Consider the following 14,419-nt stretch of genomic DNA (forward strand, 5'->3'; position numbering starts at 1 on the left):
GGATGGTAAAACCATATAGGGACAGCAAGAAATCAATAAACGAAGCAGATTCAGAATGCTGTAGGTTGCAGTAGTTACTCGGAGATGAAGAGGCTTGCACAAGATAGAGTAGCATGCATTTTTCTGCAGAGTGGCATCAAACCAGTCGCAGGACTGAAGAGCACGACAACAACTGTCCTGAAAACTTTTTCTCAAAACGGAACTATTTCGCATTATATACCTTTTGTCTTGCATAAAATTAGCTTGGATCGAGCAGCAATGCCAAAATATCATGTCATTTGTCATGACCGTTATGAAATGAAGTGCTGAGGTTTTTATTTTATTTTATGTACATTTAAAAACGTAAAGGTTCGTTTGCGCGTTTGTGCAGTTATGAATATATGGTCAAGTTGTTGTCATAAAAATTTAACGTTCAAAATGGTTCAAATGGCTCTGAGCACTATGGGACTTAACATCTATGGTCATCAGTCCCCTAGAACTTAGAACTACTTAAACCTAACTAACCTAAGGACATCACACAACACCCAGTCATCACGAGGCAGAGAAAATCCCTGACCCCGCCGGGAATCGAACCCGCGAGAACGCTACCGCACGACCACGAGCTGTGGACAAAAATTTAACGTTTTCAGCCCTTTATACCTGCTGATTATCTGTTTTAAATAACTGATAGGTGCAAACATCTTACATCTTTCCTACAGTATTTCCGAAAAATTAATGAGAAAGAACTGCGTGAATACCGTTCATTAATGTACACTGAAATTTGTGTAACAACTTATTGTAAAAATGATCATGATTTCATATTAATTGCAATATTTCTATCATTTGAAACAAAAAACCTGATTAATATCCAGAAATTTTACTGATAAAAGGTCATTAATACACAAGAAGTGGAACAAGTGCCCTGAGATGTGACACTGAGCGACAGCTGTCGTAACTGCTTCATAGGCGGTTTATGTATGCCGTCTTAACTATCGAAACGTTTTTTTTTCTGTTAGAAAGATAAGATTTGAAAGATTTTGCCTCATGTTTCACAACATCGTAGTTTTCTTATTATAGTAGTCGAGATATTATGTCGTTGACAAAAACCTTTCTGCGTTATTTTTCAGCAAATGTACTTATTGGACATTGTGATTACAATTGCGTTTGTTAGTAATTGCCGTTACCAGGTTACCGAAACAAAAGAAAAAGGAGCACAGCCACAATCTGTGTAGGCGACATTTTTATTTTTTCATAGCTAGAAAGGCAACTGGATTTTAGATACAGAAAAATAAATAAAGTAAATTGAAGGAGCGACTGGAGTGTAAATTAACGGCACAAAGTAAATATGTAAAATATAGGTTTTAGTTAGTATGAAAAACTTTCTGTAGTTCATTTCCTCAATATTGGCAGTGATGTTCGGAAATCATAGGTGGAAGCACGATTGGGAATGAAAGTTTAAGTTAATCCTGGAAACTTTCTCACTATTACAAATCTCAAGTCATGTAATTCCAAGATGTAAACAATGTCTTCTACACGGGAAAAAAAGTTCAAGACGCTATTTCATGTGCCTTCGCATAGAGGGACGAAATTCAAATATGGGGTACGATAAGAAAGATATGGGGCCTAATGACCAGGCCCAGCTGAATCAAAACTCAACTTGGGATGGGTGCTACGGCATAACTGGTCTTGGTTTGCAGTTCCCAAGAAGACCAGTTACGTTCAGGTATTTGGCAGTTGCATAAGCATTGTAGTGAAAGTAATACCTCTTCAGCAACTTTGAAAAGGAAGAGTTTTTGGTGATTATGTAGAGTTCACATTCAAGCTTGCAACACCTTCGTCTGATGGAATAAAATAGTAGTGGGAAAGCATTGTCGTGAAATGAAAATGACAATAGATTTAAGGTGTAGAATGTTATGAAACTACATATGAGAATGCGGCTGAGTGATAAGCTTTTTTTTTTTTTTTTTTAAATCGTAGCGATATGGTGATGATGATAAAGTTGGTCTCAAAATTCTTAAAAATGAATGTAGCCCAAACTAAGGAAAGCAAGCAAGGCTGAGCATTACGGTCCTCGTTTCAGGGGGTGAACTGGAGTTCTGATTCTGGCAAAATTTTAATGCCTTCACACCCAATCGAAACAGAGACGGCTATAATGTCTACAACAGATCTTTGACGAGAAGTGCGTAGCTCTCAAAACCAGTGCAGTAAACTACAACGACACATGAGCTCTAAAGTAGTTACCTGAAGAGCTATGGGCACTATATCTTCGATACTGCGAAACAAATCATTTCTGCTGCAATCTCTTTGCTTATTCTTTATTGGGAGGAAATGGACCATGTGCTTGTATGTGGTTACTGCTCTTGACACGCAGTTCACAGTTAAATTTATGGCCAGAGAACAACTATCGTGCATTATTGTTCCAATATTAGTGGCATTAGTGTCTCGGCTCACAACATATATTGGAAACATTTTCATGTCCATGCAGTAAGAGTGTGACATTATCCTGAAAATAAAACAGCTGTACTGCAAGCAGGTAATCTTGATGCAAGTTCGGTCGAGCACAGATTTTTACTTCTCACTGTGTGTCAACAAGGGGAATTCAAAAGAGTTGAGAAGTTTAATTAATTTTTATTTCTCGAACTATAAACTGGATGTCAGTAATACAGATGCATATGGAAAAAGTAATAAATGTTCATTGTGCCCTTCTCCAGTTGAGGCAAACATCTAAGCTGTAGGCGAATTCGTGCTTCAGCTTTTGTAGGAGCGTCTACTTTGTTTGACTTTCTTCGATCGTTGGCTTACACGTTTACTAATTAGGTGTTCAGCCCGCCCGGTTAACCGTCCGGTCTAACGCAAGGATTTCCGGAATGGGAAGAAGCGCCTGGTCCCCGGCACGAATCCGCCCGGCGGAATGGGTTGAGGTCCGGTGAGCCGGCCAGTTTGTGAATAGTTTTTAGGCGGTTTTCCATCTGCCTCGGCGAATGCTGGCTGGTTCCCCTTATTCCGCCTCAGTTCCACTATGTTGGCGATTGCTGCGCAAACAATTTCTCCACTTACACGTACACGTACACCACCATTACTCTTTTCTTTTTGGTCATCAGTCTACTGACTGGTTTGATGCGGCCCGCCACGAATTCCTTTCCTGTGTTAACCTCTTCATCTCAGAGTAGCACTTGCAACCTACATCCTCAATTATTTGCTTGACGTATTCCAATCTCTGTCTTCCTCTACAGTTTTTGCCCTCTACAGCTCCCTCTAGTACCATGGAAGTCATTCCCTCATGTCTTAGCAGATGTCCTATCATCCTGTCCCTTCTCCTTATCAGTGTTTTCCACATATTCCTTTCCTCTTCGATTCTGCGTAGAACCTCCTCATTCCTTACCTTATCAGTCCACCTAATTTTCAACATTCGTCTATAGCACCACATCTCAAATGCTTCGATTCTCTTCTGTTCCGGTTTTCCCACAGTCCATGTTTCACTACCATACAATGCTGTACTCCAGACGTACATCCTCAGAAACTTCTTCCTCAAATTAAGGCCGGTATTTGATATTAGTAGACTTCTCTTGGCCAGAAATGCCTTTTTTGCCATAGCAAGTCTGCTTTTCATGTCCTCCTTGCTCCGTCCGTCATTGGTTATTTTACTGCCTAGGTAGCAGAATTCCTTAACTTCATTAACTTCTTGACCATCAATCCTGATGTTAAGTTTCTCGCTGTTCTCATTTCTACTACTTCTCATTGCCTTCGTCTATCTCCGATTTACTCTCAAACCATACTGTGTACTCATTAGACTGTCCATTCCGTTCAGCAGATCATTTAATTCATCTTCAATTTCACTCAGGATAGCAATGTCATCAGCGAATCGTATCATTGATATCCTTTCACCTTGTATTTTAATTCCACTCCTGAACCTGATGTTTCTTTAGCCTTGCTTCCATTATTAGCCGTAACGTCAGAATTGCCTCTCTCGTCCCTTTACTTTTCCTAAAGCCAAACTGATCGTCACCTAGCGCATTCTCAATTTTCTTTTCCATTCTTCTTTATATTATTCTTGTAAGCAGCTTCGATGCATGAGCTGTTAAGCTGATTGTGCGATAATTCTCGCACTTGTCAGCTCTTGCCGTCTTCGGAATTGTGTGGATGATGCTTTCCCAAAAGCAGATGGTATATCGCCAGACTCATATATTCTACACACCAACGTGAATAGTCGTTTTGTTGCCACTTCCCCCAATGATTTTAGAAATTCTGATGGAATGTTATCTATCCCTTCTGCCTTATTTGACCGTAAGTCCTCCAAAGCTCTTTTAAATTCCGATTCTAATACTTGATCCCCTATCTCTTCTAAATCGACTCCTGTTTCTTCTTCTACCACATCAGACAAATCTTCACCCTCATAGAGGCTTTCAATGTATTCTTTCCACCTATCTGCTCTCTCCTCTGCATTTAACAGTGGAATTCCCGTTGCACCCTTAATGTTACCACCGTTGCTTTTAATGTCACCAAAGGTTGTTTTGACTTTCCTGTATGCTGAGTCTGTCCTTCCGACAATCATATCTTTTTCGATGTCTTCACATTTTTCCTGCAGCCATTTCGTCTTAGCTTCCCTGCACTTCCTATTTATTTCATTCCTCAGCGACTTGTATTTGTGTATTCCTGATTTTCCCGGAACATGTTTGTACTTCCTCCTTTCATCAATCAACTGAAGTATTTCTTCTGTTACCCATGGTTTCTTCGCAGCTACCTTCTTTGTACCTATGTTTTCCTTCCCAACTTCTGTGATGGCCCTTTTTAGAGATGTCCATTCCTCTTCAACTGTACTGCCTACTGCGCTATTCCTTATTGCTGTATCTATAGCGTTAGAGAACTTCAAACGTATCTCGTCATTCCTTAGTACTTCCGTATCCCACTTCTTTGCGTATTGATTCTTCCTGACTAATGCCTTGAACTTCAGCCTACTCTTCATCACTACTATATAGTGATTGAGTCTATATCTGCTCCTGGGTACGCCTTACAATCCAATATCTGATATGGAATCTCTGTCTGACCATGATGTAATCTAACTGAAATCTTCCCGTATCTCCCGGCCTTTTCAAAGTATACCTCCTAATCTTGTGATTCTTGAACAGGGTATTCGCTGTTACAGAACTCAATTAGTCTTTCTCCTCTTTCATTCCTTGTCCCAAGCCCATATTCTCCTGTAACCTTTTCTTCTACTCCTTCCCCTACAACTGCATTCCAGTCGCCCATGACTATTAGATTTTCGTCCCCCTTTACATACTGCATTACCCTTTCAATATCCTCATACACTTTCTCTATCTGTTCATCTTCAGCTTGCGACGTCGGCATGTAGACCTGAACTATCGTTGTCGGTGTTGGTGTGCTGTCGATTCTGATTAGAACAACCCGGTCACTGAACTGTTCACAGTAACACACCCTCTGCCCTACCTTCCTATTCATAACGAATCCTACACCTGTTATACCATTTTCTGCTGCTGTTGATGTTACCCGATACTCGTCTGACCAGAAATCCTTGTCTTCCTTCCACCCCCTACCGCCTTTGCATTTCCCTTTTCAGATTTTCTAGTTTCCCTACCACGTTCAAGCTTCTGACATTCCACGCCCCGACTCGTAGAACGTTATCCTTTCGTAGATTATTCAATCTTCTTCTCATGGTAACCTCCCTCTTGGCAGTCCCCTCCCGGAGATCAATTACAGGCCACATGTCGTGTGGATACACGTTACGTGTCTTTAATGCAGTGGTTTCCATTGCCTTCTGCATCCTCATGTCGTTGATCATTGCTGATTCTTCCGCCTTTAGGGGCAATTTCCCACCCCTAGGACAAGAGAGTGCCCTGGACCTCTATCCGCTCCTCCGCCCTCTTTGACAAGGCCGTTGGCAGAATGAGGGTGACTTCTTATGCCGGAGGTCTTCGGCCGCCAATGCCGATTATTTATCAAAATTTAGGCAGTGGCGGGGTTCGAACCCGGGACCGAAGACGTTTTGGATACGAATCAAATACGCTACCCCTAGCCCACGGGTTCCCCCTTATCATTACTCTATCACAAAAGTATAGGGATTACATTCGTCTGGTGTGAGACGTTCCCTTTGGGGGTCCAACGGGGGCCGAACAATAACCCTGGGTTCGGTGTGGGGCTGCGGAGGGGTAAGTGGACTGCGGTAGTCGTCGTGGGGTTGTGGACCACTGCGGTTGCGGCGGGGACGGAGCCTCTCCGTTGTTTCTATGGCCTCGGTTAACATACTTTACAATACAATACAATTAGGTGTTCACTGCATTGGAGACGACTGACCACTGCACTAAAATTTCTCACTCACTTTTTGCAAACTCAAGAACGCAAGAAACCTGATCTTTCATGGTAACTATCTTACTCAAAACTGACGGAAAGCGTCCGTCTATTTGTGCGAGCACCGGCACCCTACTAGTCTTTTTCTTAACTATCAGCGTGCTAGTGGTGGAAACTGAAACCTCAGATTCTCGTCTTTGCAACATGAAAAAAAATGTTAACATTATAAGATGTGACTGTACCTCTCCTAGATTAAACATCACGAGCAGCAGAATCAGATGCGGTGTGTTGCCACTGTACTGGACTAAGTCGTAGTGTTCGGACTGAGGCAGTGTTTCGATGCGATGCGCAGACGGGCCACCTGGAGGTGGTGGTGCCGCCGGACATCGTGGACGACGGCGCCAGCGCAGCCTCCGCGGCGCCCGAGGGCGGCTCCGTGCGCATGCGCTGCACGGCCACCGGCGACCCGCCGCCGTCCGTCATCTGGAAGCGCGAGGACGGCCGCGACATCGTGCTCCGGCTGCCCGACGGCCGCCAAGGTGAGCTCGCTGCGCGCTGTCCTCACCCCTTCGAAAGCTTGTTTTGGGCAATACCAGTATTCCTGTGCTAGGAAGGAGATTAGCGACTTGTTTACCCCCAAAATTGTGTGCGATAATGGAGCAAGTAAAAGAATTCCCCTGCCCCACAATTAAAATTACACAGGACATAAACCAATGAGGTAAAGAGATGAATACTGACACAGACACAGTCGAAGACCGCTTTACTGATTAAAACAACTCAATACAACAGCGATTCTACCTACTAATATTTCGAAAAGTCATTGCAGGTTTTGTTACAGAAACAGGTACTAACAACTAACTTAACGCATCTTGTTGCTCCTTGCCATTACACATTTTGAATTGTCTTTCATAACCAGATAGTTAAGCAACAGGATGAACTGTTAGTCAGATGTTGCTTGTTTTGCGTGTCATGGTGCCCCATTGTGAAAATATTCGTAAAGGAAATTGCATCATAACTGAAACTTCCTGGCAGATTAAAACTGTGTGCCCGACCGAGACTCGAACTCTGGTGCAGAGTGAAAATCTCATTCTGGAAACATCCCCCAGGCTGTGGCTAAGCCATGTCTCCGCAATATCCTTTCTTTCAGGAGTGCTAGTTCTGCAAGGTTCGCAGGAGAGCTTCTGTAAAGTTTGGAAGGTAGGAGACGAGGTACTGGCAGAAGTAAAGCTGTGAGTACCGGGCGTGAGTCGTGCTTCGGTAGCTCAGTTGGTAGAGCACTTGCCCGCGAAAGGCAAAGGTCCAGAGTTCGAGTCTCGGTCGGGCACACAGTTTTAATCTGCCAGGAAGTTTCATATCAGCGCACACTCCGCTGCAGAGTGAAAATCTCATTCTGCATCATAACTGTTTAGAACAACTACAGACATCAAAAAAAGTTTTGCGTCACCCACGTTCCCAGCACTCCTGAAGATAGACGTTGACTGTGGGTACTGTATCACAGACACAATCCCTTTGACTATTCAGAGATGTCACTAAACCCGCTCAAAGATGTAGACAACCACACATGAGCAGCGCCTATTAGACGGAGGGGTCCAACAGCCGGTCAGTTCCAGTCATTCCACCAGGAGAAAGGTACACCGCTCGTGTTTTCTGTAGTTCAGCCATGCCTAGACGGTCAATACCGTCCGCATTGTTATTTTGTGCCAGGAAGGGCTCTCAACAAGGACATTTTCAAGGCGTATTGTAGTGAACCAAAGCTATGTTGTTCGGACACGGAGGAGATACAGAGAGGTAGGAACTGTCGATGACATGCCTCGCTCAGCCCGCCCAAGAGCTACTACTGAATAGGATCACCGCTATCTACGGATTATGGCTCGTAGAAATCCTGACAGCAATTGCACCATGTCGAATAATGTTTTCCGTGCAGCCACAGGACGTCGTGTTACGACTCAAACTGTGCACAATAGGCTGCATAATGCGCAACTTCACTCCCGACGTCCATGGCTAGGTCCATCTTTGCAACCAATACACCATGCAACGTGGTACAGATGGGCCCAACTATATGCCCAATGGACCGCTCAAGATTAGCATCACGTTTTCTTCACCGATCGGTGTCGCATATGCCCTCAACCAGACAATCGTCGGAGACGTGTTTGGAGGCAACCCAGTCAGGCTAAACGCCTTAGACACACTGTCCAGCGTCTGCAGCAAGGTGAAGTTTTCGTGCTGTTTTCGGGCGGCATTATGTGGGGCCAACGTACGCCGCTGGTGGTCATGGAAAGCGCCATAACGGCTGCACTATACGTGAATGCCTTCCTCCGACGGATAGTGCAACCATATCGGCAGCATTTTGGCGAGGCAGTCGTCTTCATGGACGATAATTCTCATCCCCATCGTGCACATTTGTGTATCGCTTCCTTTAGGATAACGACATCGTTCGACTAGAGTGGCCAGCATGTTCTCCAGACATGGAGGCTATCGAACATGCCTGGGACAGATTGAAAAGGGCTGTTTATAGACGACGTGACCCATCAACCACTCTGAGGGATCTACGCCGAATATCCGTTGAGGAGCGGGACAATCTGGACCAACAGTATCTTGATGAACTTTTGGATAGAATGCCGCGACGAATACAGGCATTCATCAATGCAAGAGGACGTGCCACTGGATATTAGAGATACCGGTGTGTTCAGCAATCTGGTCTACCACCTGTGAAGGTCTCACTGTATGGTGGTACAACATGCAATGTGTGGTTTCCACGAGCAATAAAAATGGCAGAAATGATGTTTATGTTGATCTCTATTCGAGTTTTCTGTACCGGTTTCGAAACTCCTGGAACCGAGGTGATGCGAACCTTTTTGTGATGTGTGTACTTGACGTGAATGTGTATTGATAGTTTTGAAGGCTTATGTTTTTATTTGTTGTATCCGTATAACACACAGCAACATCATGATAAACGTATCCCAGTGTTTCAGACACAATCACGAAAAAACAAAATGAAAGATGGGTCATCATTAGCACTTTTACAAATATCATTCTGATTTTGATTAATGTGTTTACACACACCGATAGCTTACGCAAACACAACAAAGCAAAGATATACGCGTTCCAGTCACATTAACGCAACCACTGCCTATGATCGACCTCAACTGGCAATAACCATCCACAGACTGTGGTGTAGGTCGTCTAAAGCGCGACGGGTGGACACGGATAACAGAAGCTGTCGTAATGCGAAAACGAAGCGATTTATCTGTCGTCCAAAAGGGCATGCTCATTTGTGTTCCAGCCAAGAGTAGAAGCATTTACGAAGCGACTAAGTTTGTAAACGGTTCGCGTGCAACCGTGGTTAAAGTATCCTGTTCATGGCAAAATGGCGCTATCCAATATCGGCGTCGAGGCAGCTGAGGTGCACAACGGGCGATGTATGTCAAAGGTAAACGACAGCTACATAGGTGCAACTGCTAAGCAACTGAATATCCAGAGGAACTAAGGAGCTACTAACAGTGTCTCCTCAACGACAGTTCAGCTGCGTATGTGTATACATAGCTCGTGCCTGGATCATGCACCCATGCTGACTGCTATTCACCGACGACGAAGGCTGCAATTTGCACGCCAATACCACAAACGGACGTGACTGGCGACAGTTGGCCGTTACAGATGAATAACTTTTTATGCTGCATCGGACAGATGGTTGTTGGCGTGTACGGCGCGAAACTTCTGAAAACGAACACTCTGCCAAAAGTCGTCGGAACGCTCCAGGCATTAGGGATGATCTTGTCATTCCTGAAGACACAATGGATCAATACAAGCACGCCTCTATCCTTGAGAACCTTCTCCACCCGTACATACAGTTTCTTTTTGCCTGGCATGATGGTGTCTTTACCGAAACAATGCAACTTGTCACACAGGTCGCAGTGTACGTGCTTGGTTCGAAGAGCACCACAATACGTCAACTGTATTCCCCCGGCCTCCAAACTCCCCGTCGGCCACTGTGGCCGAGCGGTTCTAGGCGCTTCAATCCGGAACCGCGCTGCTGCTACGGTCGCAGATTGCAATCCTGCCTCGGGCATGGATGTGTGTGATGTCCTTAGTTAGGTTTAAGTAGTTCTAAGTCTAGGGGGCTGATGACCTGAGATGTTAAGTCCCATAGTGCTTGGAGGCATTTGAACCAAACTCCCCGGATTTAAACCGGATTAAATCTGTGGACCACCTCTATCGGGCTGTACGTGCCATGTATCCTCAACCGAGAAGCCCATCGCAGCTGGCGGCAGCATTGGAATCGGCATGTCTTCACATCCATATCGGTACCTTCCAGGACCTCACTGTCTCTCTTTCTGCAAGTCTTGAAGCAGTTTGCGCTGCAAAAGGCTTTTGACAGGTGGTCACATTAATGAGACTGGACAGTACATTATTTACTGTGGGTGTCATAGATTTATGTATTCGCTAATAGTAGATAAATGGTCTATGTGAAGCAGAAAATAACACTGTTGTTCTTCTGGCAATATGTTGCTAGAGTACCTGTTCACCGTGCGAATATTTCCCTGTTTGTTTTTCCAAAGCAGTGTGCTTCCAGCAGGTTGGCACATGATAATGAATTACCTTGTATATGAATGACGGATGAAACCTGGTGCCAGCACATGGCCCACTCCTCTCGAATAGCACCAACGGGGTCGCCGAAATTTACGTCCCCATCAGACGGATGTATCACCATCATCAACAGCGTCGCATTCCTTCATTTCACGAGAAGCTGCGGAGAGGTTTGCAATTTAATCCGTGACACCGACAGAAAAAAAGGTGATTACGGACTTCATGCTACCACCCCTTCTGTAATCTGTGTTGCAAAGGCAAAGGGAATACACTCCACAGGTCATCCCTCGAAGTACTGGCAGCGCCCGACGATGCTTATATTCGTACACTGATGGAAAGAGCTGTACCGACCGTGGCACTGTTGTTGGCAGTGAACTAAGATAAACGCAGAGTATTACGAGTTCTGTTGTTGATGGATATCTTATGCTATACACTGAAGACCCAAAGAAACTCGTATAGGCATGCGTATTCAAATACAGAAATATATAAACAGGCAGGATACGGCACAGCGGTCGGCAGGGCCAATATAAGGCAATAAGTGTCTGTCTCAGTTGTTAGATTGGTTACTGCTGCTACAATGGCAGGTTATCAAGATTTAAAAAGTTCAGCGTGGTGTTAGAGTCGGAGCACGAGCGACGGTAAACAGCAACACCTAGGTACCGATGAAGTGGGAATTTTCCCGTACGACCATTTCACGAACGTGCTGTGAATATCAGAAATCCGGTAAAACATCGCTGCGGCTGCAAGAACATTCTGCAAGGACGGGACCAACGACGACTGAAGAGAATCGTTCAGCGTGACAGAAGTGCAACCCATCCACAACTTGCTGCAGACTTCAATGCTGGGCCATCAACAAGTGTCAGCGTGGGAACCGTTCAACGAAACATCATCAACATGGGCTTTCGGAGCCGGAAGCCCACTCATGTACCCTTCATAACTGCACGACGCGAAGCTTTACGCCTCCCTGGGCCCTTCAACACCGACATTGGGCTGTGGATGTCTCGAAATATATTGTCTGGTCGGACGAGTCTTGTTTCAAATTGAATCGAGCGGATGGACGTACGTAGACAGCCTCACGAATCCATGGGTCCTCCATGTCAGCCTGGGACTGATCAAGCTCGTGGAGGCTCTGTAATGGTGTGGAGCGTGTGGAGTTGGAGTGATATGGGACCCGTGATACATCTAGATACGACTCTGACAGGTGACACGTACGTAAACCTCCTGTCTGATCACCTGTATCCATTACTTTCCATTGTGAATTCCAACTGACTTGGACAATTACCAGCAGGACAATGCGACACCCTAAACGTCCAGAATTGTTACAGAGCCGCTCCAGTAACGCTCTTTTGAGCTCGAACACTTCTGCTGGCTTCCAAAGACCCCAAACATGAACATTATTGAGCATATCTGGGATGCCTTGCGACGTGCTGTTCGGAAGAGATTCCACCCCGTCGTACTCTCACGGGATTTATGAACATCTCTGCAGGATTCATGGTGTCACTACCTCCTACACTATCTCAGACATCAGTCGAGTCCACGCCACGTAGTGTTGCGGCACTTCTGCGTGCTCGCGGTGGCCCTACACGATATTAGACAGGTGTACCAGTTTCTTTGACGCTTCAGTGTAATTCGGTAATGCTTGTGTGTCCTAACACAGTTGTAGGTGCAGACATGGCCGTGATGTTAGTGTTCTTCTTTTCCTGTACTGTGTTCGCAGCGCAGCACCAGGTGGAGGGCGACACGCTGCTGCTGAGCGGCGTGACGCGCGCCGACATGGGCGTCTACCTGTGCGTCGCCTCCAACGGCGTGCCGCCGGCCGTCAGCAAGCGCTTCCCCGTCAGCGTCCACTGTGAGTGCTGACACTTACTTACTGTCCCTAGCTCTTTATTCACTGTCCCCAGTGCTGCCCGCTGCCGACTTTATTACTCATAACCATTGCTGTTACAATAGAGTATCTTCCACCGGAAACGTTACCGAAATATGTGGCTGATCATTAAAATTGTAGCATAAAATTCGAAATTTTGGTTACAGTATAAATATACATACATGTAACACTGCTGTCCAAAATTAAAGCAAGAAACGGTAATTTTGCAGGGTTGTGTTTATTTTCACAGAAAACCGTATAAGCAGGTGATAGTAAAATAGAAACAATGTAAAAAATACAGAATGTAAACAATTGCAACGTGCGTAACGAAAGACAAAATTGTTCTTTTTTTTCAACTAAGGGGATTTGCACACTCATTCTGAAAACTGGTTACTGTGTGTATGGTATGCAACCACCTCCTGAAGCAGTGCAGGCATGCTGTAGCTGATGTCGTCAGTCTCATGTTGAGGCAATAACGCCCATTCTTCCTCCAGAGCTGCTCGCAAGTCTTGGAGTGGCGTTACTGAATACTGGCACGATGCAAATCGTCTTCCTAGAGCATCCCTGATAAGCTCTATGGATTTTAAATCGGGTGAGCGAGGAGCCCACAGCATGCGTGCAATATCTTTCGCTTCCAAGCTATGAGGTCGAGCATTATCGTCCATCAGTACGGGGCCTGGGCCCACAGCACCTCGCAACAACTGCACATGAGATTCCAAGATCTCGTTACGATACGTCACAGCAGTTAAACCATGCCACTTTACATATACGATTTCATGAAGTGGTGTTCGAGTGGTCAACATAATCCCTGCCCACACCATTAGAGATCCTTCTCGATACTGGTCTCTTTCCACAATGTTTGGCTCCCGAAATCGTGTTTCTCGTTCCCTCCAGATGCGAATCCGTCAAGAATCACTCTCAGGATTCATATGTGAATAGAATATTGCCCCACTATTCGACCATCGAGATGATATGTTGACGGCTTCTCTCTAGACGTTCCCTTCTGTGTTAGAGGTACACACACAACAGATATCCGACAACAAAGGCCACTCTGCCGAAATCTTCTGTACAAATTCTGGCAAATAACAGCCCTCCGTCTCTAACATCACACTGGTCGGCCATGCCCTGGTCTTACGGATACAGTTTCGGTCTCTATAAACCGTCGCCACATCCGAGAACGAAGAGAACGATTCACATTAAGCCATTGGGCCACATCAGTTTGCGACTATCCTGCTTCCATTCTTCACGTGGCCTTCCACCACAGAGATTGTGGTGGGCTTCTTCATCGTACCACACTGCACCAGCTATGGTTGTACACAGTGACTGTGGAATTGGGCATACCGGGCAAACATTTTCACGGTTGATAGGTGCCCTGACATCATCGCTGGCCCAGTTGTCCACTGACCGGACTGCCATCTGCCGTACAGAACATGATCGTACAGACTTGTGTATGTTTATATTGTGAATTAGACACAGGATGGGGAAATAGCGGTTTGTTGCCTCAATTCTGGACACGAATGTACATATATTCCAGTGACATAAGTATGACTCTGGACAAATTACGTATGTGGTTCTCCAAAGTTCAATCTTAGGTCCACTACAGTTCCTAATATAACTAATTGATCCCCCGTTTAGTATACAAGAAGCAGAATTAGTTCTTTTTACAGATGGCACTAGTATTGTGATCAA

The 14,419-nt window shown here is 45.1% G+C and overlaps 1 protein-coding gene across 1 annotated transcript in view; it reads left to right on the forward strand.

The window, feature by feature from the left end:
• The window catches only part of LOC126088226 (lachesin-like), a 405,913-nt gene that overhangs the window by 358,860 nt on the left and 32,634 nt on the right, over positions 1 to 14,419 (forward strand). The window contains exons 5-6 of the mRNA XM_049906353.1: positions 6,635 to 6,821; positions 12,584 to 12,715. Coding sequence (XP_049762310.1) covers positions 6,635 to 6,821; positions 12,584 to 12,715 — 319 coding nt within the window. The remainder of the gene's footprint in view (positions 1 to 6,634; positions 6,822 to 12,583; positions 12,716 to 14,419) is intronic.

Source organism: Schistocerca cancellata, chromosome 6 (assembly GCF_023864275.1).
Source record: "Schistocerca cancellata isolate TAMUIC-IGC-003103 chromosome 6, iqSchCanc2.1, whole genome shotgun sequence".
In the NCBI taxonomy this organism is placed as follows: domain Eukaryota; kingdom Metazoa; phylum Arthropoda; class Insecta; order Orthoptera; family Acrididae; genus Schistocerca; species Schistocerca cancellata.